This window comes from Polypterus senegalus, chromosome 16 (assembly GCF_016835505.1).
Source record: "Polypterus senegalus isolate Bchr_013 chromosome 16, ASM1683550v1, whole genome shotgun sequence".
Classification (NCBI taxonomy): domain Eukaryota; kingdom Metazoa; phylum Chordata; class Cladistia; order Polypteriformes; family Polypteridae; genus Polypterus; species Polypterus senegalus.
Window position 1 is genome coordinate 33,021,237 of NC_053169.1, and position 17,204 is coordinate 33,038,440.

General features: G+C 39.9%; 1 protein-coding gene across 1 annotated transcript in view; it reads right to left on the reverse strand.

Annotated features, from left to right (window-relative positions):
* The window catches only part of slc35f3b (solute carrier family 35 member F3b), a 436,740-nt gene extending 421,444 nt beyond the window's left edge, over positions 1-15,296 (reverse strand). Inside the window, exons 1-2 of the mRNA XM_039737729.1 lie at positions 14,526-15,296; positions 14,029-14,258 (exon numbers count right to left, since the gene is read on the reverse strand). Coding sequence (XP_039593663.1) covers positions 14,029-14,258; positions 14,526-14,572 — 277 coding nt within the window. The 5' untranslated portion in view covers positions 14,573-15,296. The remainder of the gene's footprint in view (positions 1-14,028; positions 14,259-14,525) is intronic.
* Between the last annotated feature and the right edge of the window lie 1,908 nt (positions 15,297-17,204).

Below are 17,204 nucleotides of genomic sequence, written 5' to 3' on the forward strand. Positions count from 1 at the left end.
GCAGGATACAAGTTTAATAAGAGGATGCAGGATATAAACGAGAGTTTTGATCACTTTGTAACTAAGTTAAAATTGCAGGTGAAGGGGTGTGCTTATGCAAATTCCGAGAAACTGTGTTTGTTGGGGATTGACAGTTAAGGCGGGTGGGGGAGTCACGTCATCATCTCCCCTCCCATTCACCTCATTTCGGTCTGAGCTGAGCTCGCGGCTAACGCCGTCATTCGAAGCAACTTCGTCACACTGTCACCAAATACTCCCAGAAAAATCCACAAGTTAATACACACGATGTCTCTAGAGTTTCTCCACACTGAATCCTCCAGGCACTACTTACAAAAGGTTACATTGACAATCGTGTTGCATTATTTTTAAAATCTTTCCTTTTCTTAGCACAAGCACAGCTGAGAAGCTTCGATGCATGTGCTTCATAACACGTTAAAAAATAATGCATTTAATCACACTTTGCAATTCCAAGCAAAGGGGAACTTCTGTCAATGCATGCTTTCCTGGTACACCAATTACTTTGATCAGCGCATCCCGATTCATTTTACCCTCGCACCACCTTAGTTTGAGAAGAAGTATGAAAAATATGAGGTTAACACAGAAAAACAGATCACCAATTCAAGCTTTATGAATAATCGATTCAAATCAATAATTGTTTTGGTAAAGCCATCCTCCTTCCATTTTATAATTTTTCCGCCACTACCCATGATTAAATGAACGGTAAAAAAGAAAGAGCAAAGCGAGGGTGACTTATTTAGGCAGGCATATATATGACAGCAACACTCATGACAATGTCAATCATGTTACATTATTATTAAAATGTTTCCTTTTCTTTTTCATTACTTCTTTAACACACTACTTCTCCGCGTAGGCGGGTATTTTGCTATATATATAATATATGAATGACCTCCAAAGAGCGCTGAGACTTTTGATATCATGAACGTGTCTGCAAAAACTGTAGTCTGCTGCCCTGCAAAGTCGAGCAGCCAGCGCGCATAGCTGTGCCGCCTTTGAGACGCTGACTGCGCTTCTGCCTTAAGTCAAAGTGAGCACTTTTAATTTTTTTCATCCTCCCCCTGCGCTATAGCCCAGACAAGTGCAAACACGGGACCCCTTTTCTACACCGCGCAAAATAATATTAAGGCGATTCGCACTTTCTTTTGCACGTTTACGATTATGAGGTTGTCAGCTCGGATTATGAAGACACGCATACGAGTGGAGGACTGACAGTGCCATCACAGCTGATTAATGGCAGGGACGTCTCACCAGTCTACACAAGACCCACCCCAAGACTGTCCCCAAAAGGCGATCATAACGTCAGCGAACACATCTCTCTATACTATATAAACGAAAAAGGCAACTTTCCTTTTTTTACACCTTTTTTCCTTTTATCCCAAACCAAAGCCTTTCTTTCTTAACACTGCAGAGGACACAAACCTAATTTTCTTTAATTGCTGGTAATGCCGGTAAGGCACATTACCAGAGGCAGAAATTTGAACGTTCACATAGAAAATGTAATTTCTATACCACAGCCGTCGTGTAGCGCCTTTCAAAAGGGATCTGCTACTGAGAGATGATCCATATACATTTTAGCTGCTGTTAGTACTGCTTACCTAAACAATTACATTAACAATCATGTTATGTTATTTTTAAAATTTTTCCTTTTCTTTTTCATACCTTCTTTAACACACTACTTCTCCGCTGCGAAGCGCGGGTATTCTGCTAATATATATATATATATTGTGGTATCCGGCCAGGGCTGGAGCCCGGCCGGGATGCCCAGGAGGACCGGAGGAGGTCTTGTGCCTCCTCCAGACCGTGAGGGGGTGTCCGCCCTGGTTATGTTGGGGGCCACGGGTAAAGGGCATAGAAGCCCAGCCCTGTAGGGACCCGTGGCCACCACCAGGCGGCGCCCCGGTGCCTGAATATCCCTGGAGCAGGGGACACCCGGACGGCTTCCGGGTGCGCAGCCAGCACTTACGCCACACTGGGGCGTGGCTATGGAGGAGTGCCGGGAAGCAGCTGGAGCCCATCCGGGTTCCTATTTAAGGGGCCGCCTCCCTTCAGTCGATGGCAGAAGTCGGGTGGAAGAGGACGGAGCTAGAGAGAGGACGGGAGGCGGCCAAGAGAGAGGCACAAGGACTGTGAGGCCTGGACATTTGGGGGAACGATGCTGGAGGCACTGGGACGTGCACTGACTCTTGTTGTTGTAGATAATTGTAAATAAAGGGTGTGTGGTGAACTTATGATGTCCGTCTGTGTGTGTCCGGGTTCAAGTCCACAATATATATATATATATATATATATATATATATATATATATATATATATATATATATATATATATATATATATATATATATATATATATATATATATATATATATATATATATATATATATATATATATATATATATATATATATATATATATATATAGACATACACACATACAGATGTTAGATTTTATATCTGCTTTTCACGAGAGAACTACTTTAAAAAAAATTTTTCTGTCATTTTCTTGAACATTCCGGTTGATTTTGCGACTTCTCTCTTTACACTATGTATCATAGTTCACTTGCGGTAACGATTTATTTGCGTGAATCCAAGAGACACGCAGCAGGCTGAGGGGAGGGAGGCAGGATCCTCCAAACTCACGCGCCAGCCTCGGGGCATTCCTTACCTCTACTTACCTAGCGAACGAGAGAATTACTTAATGGATTTAGGCACCTCTATATATAAAATCCAATGTCTGTATGCCTGTTCACTTTTCATGCGAGAACTACTTAATGGATTTAGTTTGGGGTTTTTTTTCTATAACTTGCTTGAACATTCTGGTTGATTTTGCAACTTCTCTCATCACGCTAAGAATCATAGTTCACTTGCAAGAGCGATATATTTGCACTAATGTGAGACAGAGGCTGCGGGCGGAGGGGAGGGAGAAGCGTGACGTCAGGAGTAGGGAGCCGGGCAGGGCCCTCCTCACTGTCCTGTTTCACTTTTATGTGGACGGAGCTGCAGGGGACAGCTAGTATATGCCAGTCCCTATAAAGTATCCTCACAACAGGACTCTGCTACCTCATTATTTTATGATGGAGATGTTCTTACCTGACTGATCTGCGCCTCACATAGGCTTATTGCTCAAACCACAAATTTCCACTTTAATCTCAACATACCACATTTTCTGCCACATCTTTTTAGTATCCTCCGAGTGATGTATAAACATACTATACATGCATCTATACTTTTATTTAATTAAGTTTAGGATTTCATTACAATAAAAAATATACAAGTGAAATCAATGTAATATGCATATCCTATTCATACCAGATCAGATAATTAAAATAATTTAGTGTGCAAAAAAAAAAAAAACCAGATAATTAGCCAAGTCCCTTACTAACTACTGTTTTCCAGCATATTCACACAGGAGGAAGCAGCCAAATTGATGTCAAGTATTACAATAAAAAAATAGCATACAAATTCATATTAGCCTAGTTATCTGTCATGGATGTCTGGAGGCTGAAGTCACTACCAAAAGTGAAGTGCTCAGGACAAGACCAGCTTTGGACGGGGTATCACTCTCTAGCTGGGTACATTCAAGGAAAGGCACATGGAGCCACTTACACACTGGAGCAACTGACCTGACAGCACAGCTCACGCCTGCATGAGGACCAATGACAATATGGAGATGTGTGTATGTGTGTATGACCAGGTATAAATATGGATGTGTATGTGTGGGTGTGTATATATGCTTGATTACATACAATACTTACAAACAAATATAAATAAAAGTAGTAGTAATACTGTTACTGTACATGTACAGAGTACAGTGAAATACATACTTGCATGTCTGACCATATAAGACATAGCCATTCTTTGGAGCCCCATATATAATAAATACTGTTTGTGTGTGTGGTTGTGTCTGCAAGGATTTGTATAAGTACTGTACATGTGTATACGTTTATATACAATACAATTTATTTTTTTGTATAGCCCAAAATCACACAAGAAGTGCCGCAATGGGCTTTAACAGGCCCTGCCTCTTGACAGCCTCCCAGCCTTGACTCTCTAAGAAGACAAGGAAAAACTCCCAAAAAAACCTTGTAGGGAAAAAATGGAAGAAACTTCGGGAAAGGCAGTTCAAAGAGAGACCCCTTTCCAGGTAGGTTAGGTGTGCAGTGGGTATCAAAAAGAAGGGGGTCAATACAATACAATACAATACACAGAACAGAACAAATCCTCAATACAGTACAAAAATAAAAATAGTTGAAGTACAGAGTAGAATTTAACAGTAGATGATATCACATAATATGATTTGGATTTGTTTATATGCATGTGAATACATAAGAGTGAATGTGTGTTGTAGTCACGTTTATACACACACACATCCAACAACATCCATGGTTATTCTGGTAGTGTGCTCTGGATTATGGATCATTGTTCTGTTGAAAGCCAAACTTTCTCCCAGGTTAACCTTTCTGTTAATGGGGGGGGGAGAAGCAGGCTGTCCTCCAGGATCTGTCTGTATTATGCAGCAGTCCACACTAGAGTGCCAGACCCTCACAACAGGACTCTGCTACCTCATTATTTTATGATGGAGATGTTCTTACCTGACTGATCTGCGCCTCACATAGGCTTAGTGCTCAAGCCATAAATTTTCACTTTTATGTCAACATACCACAACATTTTCTGCCACATCTTTTTAGTATCCTTCAAGTGATGTTTTTCAAATTCTTTTAGGCAAGGTCACTTTTTTTTCTTTTCCAGCCTGGGCTGTTTTCTTGCTACTGTTTCATGAAGGCCGTTGGAGACTGTGGAGCTGTGAACATCCTCTCCTCTGTGCTTCACTATAAGTATGTCTATCCCTCACTTGTTTTGAAGGCACGTTCATCTTTGTTTTGGCTTGCTTTGTGGAAAATCTCAAACATACTGTTGGACCCCAGTGAGAAGTGGGGAATTTATTCTCATAACTATACTGAGAACCGGTGATCCTCTCATCTCCTACAACAAACTGGGTGAGTTGATAAGTTAATACCCTGCACCTGAGCAAAGTTAGCCTTATACAATATTTACAAAAGATACAAATTCTTTTTATATCTGACAATTCTCAGCTTTTTTTAGCAAATTGTTGAAGTTTCTTTTTTTTTTTTTATTTGGCACGATGTATATACCACTTCATAATTCAGCTTGGATAGATTTTAAGTTTAGAATCTGAAACAATAAAATGTGGCGGCATGGAGGTGCAGTGGTAGCGTTGCTGCCTCGCAGTAAGGAGACCCGGGTTTGCTTCCCGAGTCCACTCTGGGTGGAGTTTGCATGTCCTCCCCATGTCTGCATGGGTTTCCTCCAGGTACTCAGGTTTCCTCCCACAGTCCAAAGACATGAAGGTTAGGTGAATTGGCGGTCCTAAAGTGTCCTTAGTCTGTGCATGTGTCCTGCGGTGGGCTGGCTTTGTTCCTGCCGGGCACCCTGGGATTGGCTCCAGCAGACCCCCGTGACCTTGTGTTAGGATATAGCGGGTTGGACGATGACTGACTGACAATAAAATGTGAGAGACGTTTTGGGGTTTGAATATTTTTTCAAGGCACTGAATGCCCCAAACTACTATATATTTGAATAATTCATTTCTTTAAGTCAATTTAAAAGATGACTTTTGAGTAAGCCTGGTGGTGTGCTAATCAGTGATATTCTAAATACTGTACCAAACAAACCACCATCAAAAGCAAATTTAATTTCAGAAGCAGCAGGCATGCTGAATAGTACCAGTTTTCCCTGTAAGCTTTTTTTTTTTTTTTTTTTTAAAGATTTTTTCCCTTTTATCATCAGTTTAATTAGCAGTAATTGAAAAAACAAAATGATTCTGTTTTCTGTTCTACCGGACAGCTGCAGGAAATAGTGAAGCTCAACCAGGTGTAGTGTTATGTAAGGTTTCTACTTCATACCGAGACAAATATTTTACATTGGTTAATTTATGTATTCCTCACTCTGTGCATTTGTTGTAAATGATTTTTATTATTTCTCCCATTTTTGCAGCACGGTAGTTGTAACTTTTTAAAAGAGCATGTACTGCACTTTTTATATATTCACAGGCTGAAGAGGTAAAGAGAAGTGTGGAGTTACGCTCTTCCAGTTCTGCTCATCCTTGGCCGATTGATGCACAAAACTGTTGATTTTTTTTTTTTTTCTCTTGTGAGATAACAGATTTTTTCAAAGCACATAGGATTGAGAGCTCTGCATTTGAGTAAGCAGTTAAAAGTCTGAATTTACATGACATTCTTAAATCTACTTAATCTGACTGTGGGTTGACAAGGAGAGTTTGAGGCTATCCTGACACAATCAGGCAGGAACCAACAGTAGACAGGACATTAGTCCATTGCAGGACACACTCATACACACACAACTTATAGACATTAATTCACCTAATGTACACATCTCTGGGGATGAAGAAGGAAAAACACCTTCAAGAACACCGACAGAGGCACAGGGAGAACAAGCAAACTAAACATGGACAATGACTGGATATATGAAGAAGCCAAGCCTAATACAGCATTTGTTCTAGCTGTTGTAAAACAATACAAAAAATAACTTTGTAAAATAAGAAATATTCGTTTACTGCTTAGTTCACTTTCAACTCTTTGTACGCACTACTATTAACAGCAAATCATAACACGCAACATTATAGAAATGTGTTAAGCAAAATATGTCATGTGCAAGCTCCGCATGCTCTCTTATATTGCTATGAATTGAATGCATTTATATTTGAAAATCCAATTAAAATTAATTAAAATTAAACAATATAGAGTGCAAAATCCAGTCTTCAGTTCCAATTCTACTCAAAACATTCTCTAGGATTCGAACTTTCAATTTTTACCAGGAAAGTAATAGAGTAAATATACATGCATTATCCATGCATCTATCCATTATCCAACCCACTATATCCAAACTACAGGGTCACGGGGGTCTGCTGGAGCCAATCCCAGCCAACACAGGGTGCAAGGCAGGAAACAAACTCCGGGCAGAGCGCCAGCCCACAGTAGTACATGCATTATAACTGGACTAAATATTTTGGAAAAATTTGAATTAAAGGACTGACAAGCTTTGGCTTTGTTACCCACAATGGCCTGTTTGTGTCATTGGTCTAAGGTATTTGCTTTAAAGCAGTTTCTGTGGAAAGAAAACAGTAATTCAAAAACAACTCCTGAGGAGTTTTATTTTTATATCTGCTTCATAACCTGCAAGATTATCATTAATGTTACATGAAATGCAATGACCTTGTAGTAAACATTATGGTGCTCCGTAGCTCAGTAAACTTTTCGCAGATAGAGATCCTTGGGTGAATTTGGGTCAGACCACCTCTAGTATTTTTTTGGATGCTCGATACCACAATTTATTAATAAAGCTTTTCATCTGTCCATCTGGTGAACCTGCATTTATCCAGTAGTGTATGTGAACAGCCACAGCCTCTCTGTGCAGTAAAGGAGCCAATCCCACCCAGAATGCCAGTCTACCGCAGAGACACGCTAGGGCACACTGCCACCCTGGGACAGAGGAGACTCCAGCCCTGGATTAACTGTTAATTAATATAAGCACATGCTTAAGGCACCAAGGACAGGGGGGCAACACAGAGTTTTTTTTCCCCTAGCTATTATGCTCTTAACTCTTTTACTGCCACACTCGGCTTTACCCTTTTATTTTAAGTGTCCTTATATGTCATGTTCAACTTTAATCTGCATTTTTAAAGAGCATTTTCTTTGGCACAGTGAGTGACTCAAGCTGAAAAGTTTTGTTTGAAGGTGTCAACAGATACCACATTAGCTTCTGTGTCATGGAGTAAAAGTTTTGTTTCCTTCAAGTGTAAACACAGCTGGCTGGCATTTAACTCATCGGCTGATTTGCCAGTTAAGCAATGGCAGGGCTAAGTGGGCATCATTGTTAAGGCTGCGTTATGGGAAACAGTCAACCTTAATCCTGCCATGTCAAATTGTTGGTAAACAGTCCTCAGCAAAACAATAAGCAAAGTATGACAATTTCAAACAGAGAGCAGCCCATCCATGAAGTGAACTCAGGTCTCAGAGGCTACCTGCATTTTCATTGTTCCAAAGATACACAGTTATCCGGTCCTCTTTCTCTTTTTGCTATTCTCTGCAACTTGCTAAAATAAACCTTGAGAGATACACGGTGCATTTAGAAAAACAAAATATTCACACCAGCATATAAAGCCATTATTTATGTGCTGCATACAACTTGATGGATCACAAGCTTATGCACATATATTCTTCATCACTACAAACTGTAAGTTTGGAAAGTAGTATAAAGTAGTACCCTGGCTAGGCCTGTAAACTACTGCAGTGGCATGTTCTGGAATGCCAGCCTGAAATGCAAAAGCAAGCTCTTTTCAATAGAAAGGTTCATAAAATGGATAGGTGAATAGAAACTAAGCCTGTCAAGAAATGATACTCCATGCATAGTTAATTCAAAGACCGAGGAGGGAAAAATCTTGGGATTTGATAGTTGCTTATTTTTGGAGGATTGGTTAGACATACCATAGTCTTGCTGAAGCCAGACATTACATATACACATATATATATATATATATATATATATATATATATATATATATATATATACATATATATATACATATATATATATATATATATATATATATATATATATATATATATATATATATATATATACACACACACACACACACACACGTCTGGAGACAACCACGAGTGAATTTTGCTTAAAATTGGGTAGGAACAATTGGGTGGCTCACTGAGTGTCACATTTCTAAACCAATCCAATGTCACGTGAAGGCAGCATTCAAAGTAGAGGTGGTAATTTTGAATTGCAAAAATCAGAGGTGCTATTGTTAACCTGATTCAACAGACAGCAAGCTTCTGTTTATAATGAACTGTCTACAGTTGACAAATCTCTTTAAAAAAACCCCGCTAGACATATAAATGTGTATTGCATGTGCAGAGAGCAAATTGCACATCTTACAAATAAATATAACCTGTTCCAAGGAAAAGGCCTTTCTGTAGATTATACATTGACATATGAATTCATCAATGGACAAATAGTAAATGTGAACAATTTGCTGTCACAGGTGCTGTGTGTGCTTCTGGTTGTTCAGCGTTATGACGATAGTGTAGGAGCTGATGTAAGCTTGAGAGAATCAGTAGCTATAGTCATGAAAATATGAACTTCAAAATATGCATTTGAAGTAAATGGTGTATCACACTCTATCAATAGGACTACCTTTAAGAGAGCTGATCATGAAGAGCCTCAGGAGATGTAGATTTCAGATCTCAAAACACCTGAATTAACAAATCTGCCATACAACACCAGTAGATGCACAGATAAAGCTGCAAAGCATCCACCTTCTGACGTCCTGTCAGAGCGGATTTAACAATTTAACATTAGTATCTAATTGGAAATACAAATATTCCATGACAAAGTAGTCACAGCATTTTAACTCATTGAATATCCATAGACCACAATGCTTATCTAAACTCTATCTGCTCTTATTATGTCATATAGTGATGCAGCAGTTAAAATGACAGAATGATATTGTAGCAGACAGAGTCACTTCTCAAACGTATGGAGACCAATAGCTGCAATGATCTACGTGTGTGTGTATGTGTGTGACTCCTTGTCGCAGAGCTAATTGCAATGTGCAAATTAATTATTAAGTTTCAGTTACCTTGTGCTACTGAACTCCTGAATGGATAGCAGCAATTTTAGCTTTTTTTTATTTTCTCTCAGTGTCAGGTCTTTTGTTCAGTATCTTTTGTCTCACCTTGAAACCCTGATGGTGAAGAAAGTGCTGGCGAATGTTTTAACAAGAAGCCTTTTGGGTGTAGCCTTTGCAGCACAAGTTTCCTCTGCTAATCACTACACGCTTTCTAAATGATTGTCCCGAGATGTGTATCCATGTTTGAGAATCATGTCTGGCTCCATGAGATTAGCCCTAGCATGAAATATCAGACAGAAGCAGCATCTGCCACATATAGAACCGGACACTCTTGCATTCCCAAATTATGTCCTCTTACCATTTAGGTAATTGAGTCACCTACTCATTCTGGATTTTCAGATACTTTTCTACAAATAGGCGATGGAATCACAGGAGTAGTAGGGAGGGTTGGGTTTAAATCACTCTTTGAAATGTATTTTATGACGGTTCATGAATGATCATATCCAGAATTAAAATGTACATATTTTTTCAGTGTAATTAATTCTAGGCTCACCCACTGCATTGAAACATCAATATAACTATAACAAAGTTTTCCTTCTCTCCAGCATGCATGCACGCTTTGGAGTACAATTAATAATTTATATATATATATATATATATATATATATATATATATATATATATATATATATATATATATATATATATATATATATATATACACACACACACACACACACACACGTGTCCAAGAAGCCTATGATGGGCTGACACCTGTCCAGACGTTCTGGGAGCCTTGGATTACAAGGATGAATGGATTTCACCTTCCTCTTCATATACTTGTGATGTTGTAGAATGTCCATGTGTGTGGACTCAGAAGGGTGCCTGTTACAATATTTGTAGGCCTCTTCATTTTCTCTGGGAATGTTCTTTGTTGGAATATTCATTTCCTCTCCTCTCCTCTCCTCTCCTCAGATCTCAACTGGCCATTATACTATGAATGGACTTAATATATATATATATATATATTGTCTTGACTGTTGAGTTAACCATATTGAATGTTTTACTGCATGTTTAGTATAGGTTGTGCTTTTATGTATGCATTTGATGGTATTGTGTCTCTCTGAAAAATCTTTGGGTACCATTGGTTTGACTTTGTGTCAAATGAACGGTTGCTCATGGAGTCCCGAATGAGGCACATTACCTGCATTGTGAGGGCGCGTCTGTTACGGCACTACGGCCATGTGGTGTGATTCACCGAAGGTGATCCAGCTTGTAGGATCGTCATTTTTGGGGACCCGAGTGGCTGGACCAGGCCAAGGGGTTGCCCATTTAACACCTGGCTGTGGCAGAAAGAGGGTCATTTCCGGAGGGTGGGACTGGACCGCGTGTCTGCTTGGGGGGTTGCCAACCGTGATCCTGAGTTGTTTCTTCATGTGGTGGGTGCAACGAAACACTGTACCAGTGCATACTCCCCAACTTGACTTGATGTAATTTGCATACCAGCTGTAAAGTTGTTACAGTGGTTTGAGCCTGCATGGATTCACGGAGGAGCACAATACAAAAAGAAATGATGTTGAATTAATTGCAGGTCCTGAATTGGTTTTCTGAATGAAGAAGAGGAAGAAGAAGAAGAAAAAGGGAAGCATTACATTTACATAGCACTTTTCTCACTACTCTGAGCATTTTACATACTATAGAAAGTGGGAGTCACTTCCACCATCACTAATTTGCGGCATCCACTTGAATGATGCAATGACAGCCATTTTGCACCTAAACTCTCACCACGCATTATCTTTTAGGTGATGAAGGGATGAGAGATAGTTAGCCAATTAGAGACAGAGGATGACCATGCTATAGTGGGCAATTTGGCCTGAATTTCAATGAACACCCTAGTCTTTATGAAAGATGCCCAGGGATTTTTATGACCACAGAGAGTCAGGACCTCAATTCCAAGTCTTATCTAAAGAATGATGCCATTTTTTCAGGCTAGTGTCCCCATCACTGCAATGGGGCATTCAGCTCCACACACCAACCACAGGGTTGGCCTCACAAACACCTCTTGCAGCAGCAACCCAAGCATTTCCAAAATGGTTTCCAATCCGTCTACTGGCCATGCCAAACAAGCTTAACTTCAAGTGGATTACCTGCCCTGAAGTGCATGTAGTATGGCTGCTGGCATCCATTTTATGATATCTCTAGCCAAGAAAAACACTGAAGCAAACACAAACTTGCATTATGTTCATATGTCCATTTATTTTTTAAGTCCACTTAAACAAATACTACAGAGTCATGGAAGCCACTGCCAATCCCACACTCTTAAATCACTGGTTGTTTAATGGCCCTTTGCCGGGTTGTGTGGTTCCTCATAAAACCATTCATTGACAAAGAACTATTTCATTCTGTGAACTGTTCTTTGTAAACGAAGTTGGTTCTTTGGTCTTTGAAAAGGTTCTCAGTATGTGAACAAAACAGAAACCTTTAAAATATATAGGCTACCCAACAAAATACTAACAGATCAAGAAAACCTGAACTGATCACCTGTGTTATTCAGCAAGGGTTCTTTGAATCATTAACCCATTGATATTTCACAAACCTGTTACTCATAACTTGTGGAGGCATTAATGGTTCTAAATAACGGTTCCTTTTGAAACCTTCATGTAGATGGTTCTTTTGACAACCTAAAATGGTTTCTCAATGGCATCACTCTGAAGAACCATTGGCATCTTTATTTTTAAGAGTGCTGCAGCATCGTGGAGTGCAAAGAATGAAATAACTGAAAAAAAAACCCTGTGGATATACACATGAAGAATGTCGAATTATTAAAATCAAAGGGAGGGAGAAGAAGAGAGTTGTGAGGTTTGTGAAGGAGTAACGTACATTGTGTTGTTCTGCTTACTATATGCAAACCAGAGAAAGTTACTAACATGACTGCTGCAGCAGCATTTGCTCCACCTTGATAAATGCAAAAATTACATTAAATGCCTTAAATACAACAAATCCATGACTCTAAATTCAATAATGACAACCAATTTACCCCTGCATTTAAGTTATTCCCCGTCCTAGGTCTCCCGAAGGGAAACGATGAGCACTGCTCATCCGGAAAGTTAACTGTGTCGCCCATCCGGGCAGGTCAAAAGGAGCAATCGTGATGCCAAGTGACACTGTGATCGAATCGTGCCAAGGCCGACGGCATTGAGCCCTTAAAACTGCAGCCGAGAGCGCCAGAGACTGCTCACGAAATACAGAAGGAAAACTTAAACACACGCAGCCCAGTCAAAGAAATGCAGCCTTATTTCCCCCTCAAATGCAAATCTGTCAATAGTATTGATCTAATGGGATCGATGTTGCACTTTCCAGATCTGTCTATTCGATCGTTAACTTTCTGAAACTCTTCGAAGTTTCGGCGACCTTCCTTTTAAGCGGGTATTCAAAATGTGCTAGCAAGCTGCCTAATAAAAGATAATGACGCGTTGACTAAGCCCAAACCATAAATGACATTAGCGGCTTCTTTAAAAGCAGCCTCATTACTTATTGGTTAGGGTGCTTTCGGATAGAATAGGATTGGCACAGGACCCCCGCGGCCGGCACTGAATCAGCGGGTCACGACACAGATTGATGGATGTTTGGGGCACACCTGATTAGTCTCGCCGCCTCATATCTCCACGGTTCATATTTGCGTCCGGTCGCTGTCTATATGGTGCTTTTTCCAGATTTTGCTATTCTAAAGGCGTGTAGGTTACCTTGATTGGTAACTTAAACCGGCGTGACATACGGGAGCCAGCGTGCCCGACGATGGGCTCTTATCAACTGTCTGCAGGGTCTGTTCCAGTCTTGAGGCTGCTGGCGCGGGTACAGCATCGGCCCCCAGAGTACTGACTTGAAATGCTCCAGGGACAATAATGAACAAACGTTGGTGGTAAAACAAAACATTTTTAAAAAATCGTTTATGTAATAGCTCTCTTATTATTCCAAGATTTTCCTACTGTATTTTTAGCGCGTAATGATGAAATAATCAGTTAACGCTTGAAGTCACCGATTAGTAAAACTACTGCATGTCCTGATAGGATGACCGTCGGGAATTTATCTGAAACTGCAGACTGCAGAAGGGATCTGTCTATCTTTGCATGTTATATAGTGCCTTTCCTGTCTATTTATTTGCCTAGCATACTCGATTTTGCTCCTTTGTTGACTATATCCCATTTCATATCACCAGAACACAATTTACATTTCCACACTTTTATGCAACAGAAAGCTAATTTGCGAATGCCGTGCAGGCAAATCGGTCTAGAATAACTGCCGCATACTGGCCATTTGAACTTACTGCTGTAAACAGCGCTCCAAGGCTGGTAGCCGTAGTACCCCGTTATCCTCAAAATCCTCTCTTCAATGGAAGTTAGCCCGACAGAAGCAGTGCTGATGTCCTCCACTGACCGGGAAGATTTCAGATCCTCTTTAATGGACTCGTCCACCACCAGGTATTTTAGCTGGCGCAGTTGGGGGCTGATATCGGACAGCCGTCTCGGGCTCACATCTGGAGATCTCCGCATCCCTCTGAAAAGAAGGGAAACAGTGAGGGTTCGGCGGAGATGGGGCAGGCACCCTGGACCGACAGCTTGACAGCCCAGGCCAGCACATACAAATAGGAAACCGCATAACGTTTAACGGCTTGCACGCAAACGACCCTCTGCCACCGATATTTCTGTTTATGTAAAAGAAATCGTGAGCTAGAGAAAGCAGTTACAAAACTGCTGTAGTTTTATCAACTCGCCCCCCTTTTTTCTCTTTTATATTGCACTTAGTAAGAAACACTGCACTTACAAGGTAACAGATCGGGCTGTTTTAGTGCGAAACTCTCCGATCCCCATAAGAGAAAAAGGTTGCGGGTATTGGTCGAATAAATTACTTTGAATACTCCGATGCCGACTCCTGGGGTGAAGATCGCATCGGTTAAAACAGCCATCGAACCTCAGTGCTCCTGAAGCGATCCCATTCTGAGGAACATCTGAAGAGCAGCCGCCGCCGCCGATGATGAGATTGTGCCAAATAATCGTCAAGCTCTACTCACAGATTTAACCACTGGGAGGCATTCTCACCATCGTGTATTCGTGTCCTTTACATGCAAATTAAGCAGACGGTGATCAAAATGCATGCGTATGGCTATCCACACTACTATGATCTCCGTCTTATACTGTGATCATCTTATTTAAATGATCTTTACAAACAAAAAAGGAAGGCATGGCCATTAGAAGGGGGCGGGGTTTAAAAGAAACTGCCTCTCTTACGCTCAACCCTCACTCATTCAAGAATCCTCCAAATCATTTTATTGTGTGAACTTCAACTAGAGGGAGCCACATGTACTGCGAGAATTCTAAATTTCACACTTCTGAACCGTCATTGCTTATCTGAGATGTCTGGAGTGCCCGCAAGTAACCCTGCGTAATAGCGGATTTCGAAATCCACGGCTTTTATCGAGAGCTGCTCGAGCGTTAAATTTGAGCTGTGCTTATTTGAAGCGGGTCTGACCGAGACGATGCACCCGTTCTGACAAGAATGTTCCCCTTATCTTTAAGCAGAGATTTCCTGACCAGTGCGCAATGACAACCACAGGGGTGATTCGGAAAATTCTCCTGTCGATTGAGGATAGCAAGTCTGCCCAAAGGGCATTGATTCACTTCATTATTTACTTTTCCTTTGGTAATAACTTTGTGGTAACTACCTTACAGCTCATATTGTCGCATCGGTCAGTAATCCGTTGTCAACGTGAGAATTACACTTTTCTCCCACATCCAAAGTACGTTCAGGTTTGATTAATTAGCGACTCTAAACTAGCTGAGTGGCAGTGAGGCGGAAGCCCAATGATTTCACCTTGGCGTGCCAGTCGAAGCCCATGCGGAGCCCCTGGCAAAAATAAATATTTTGATACCCTGGCAAAAACAAAAACATTTTTTTTTTGCAATTTTTTAAATAATTAAGCGAAAGCCAAAAAACAATGGATGTAAAAAAATACAGATGCCTTCCTTAAATACAATAGTCCGTCCTAAGTAATGACAAACTAAACAAGTACAAATTACACGCAGGGTAATGATAAAAACTACTATTACTACTACTAATAATAATATTCATAAGAATAATAATAAATATCTATCAATTATCCAACCCGCTATATCCTAACTACAGGGTCGCGGAGTTCTGCTGGAGCCAATCCCAACTAACACAGGGCGCAAGGCAGGAAACAAACCCCGGGCAGGGCGCCAGCCCACCGCAGATAATAAACATCCTTTCTATAATGTTCTGTCTTCTCTATGTTTTTTCTCCAATCAAGATTGATTTTAAAGTTATTTGTTTTATAAGTTCCAAAACATTTATCTGGTTAACTGTATACTTGTTTCTTTCTTAAAATAATAATAATAATAATAATAATATTAATAATAATAATCCTAAACGTGTGCTTTGAAGCAAACGCATTTATTAGAAACATGTAAGAGTAAATTGAAACACGATTAACGATGTCCATTACACATTATATCACTTAAACATAACACCATAAATGCAGAACTTTCACAACTGACATGTAACTGAATTTAAGAACTGACATTACATTGAGGACTTTTCTGTTTATAGTTTTACCGTCTTGGACATCCTTCCCTCAAAGCCCTATGCAATTGTCACATGACCAGCAACCTCACGCACCGAAGCAGTTGCGCATGTCACTGACTGCAGCCATCAAATGATCAGGGGTATAATAAACACAATCAAACCCTGGGGCATATTCTGTGTTCATTTATTATGGCCGTTGAGGTAGGTTTAGGTAGTAGAATTAATTAGATAATTATTATAACGTTAATGCAATCTTCTTAAAAACTTTCTGATCTCTATAGAACTTGGTGATGTCTGTGATGTCTATCAAAGAAAAGACAGTACAGTTAGCTAAGCACAAACAGAGTGCAGGCAGTCTTTATACATTCATTATGTAGCATAGCAAGCTTATTTGGCTTACATTTGTGCTGATTGTGATAGTAATACTGTCATGCTGCTGTGATAAAACAAAAATAATTAATGCAAAGACTCAGTGTTCGTAAATTTGTGTTTAGTTCATGATTCAAGATTCTTTAGACATAGATAGATAGATAGATAGATAGATAGATAGATAGATAGATAGATAGATAGATAGATAGATAGATAGATAGATAGATAGATTGATTGATTGATTGATTTACAAAAATCAACTATATTATGGACTTACATCTTTTTAGCTTTGGGCATTCACTCAGTGCATTCAGGATGGACCCATGCTTCTTCCTTAAATAGCACATTCAAAGAGTAGATGGATTTACATATATAAAGTATATATATTCTCATATTATGTTTTATGTAAATGTATCATTTTTCTTAATATTGCTTTGTTTAATTAGTCTGAATAATTGCTTCCCAGCTATTTTCCTTGTGCTTTAAGGAATAGATACCCCAATAGGTGGAGTCACCATGATGTCATTGCTA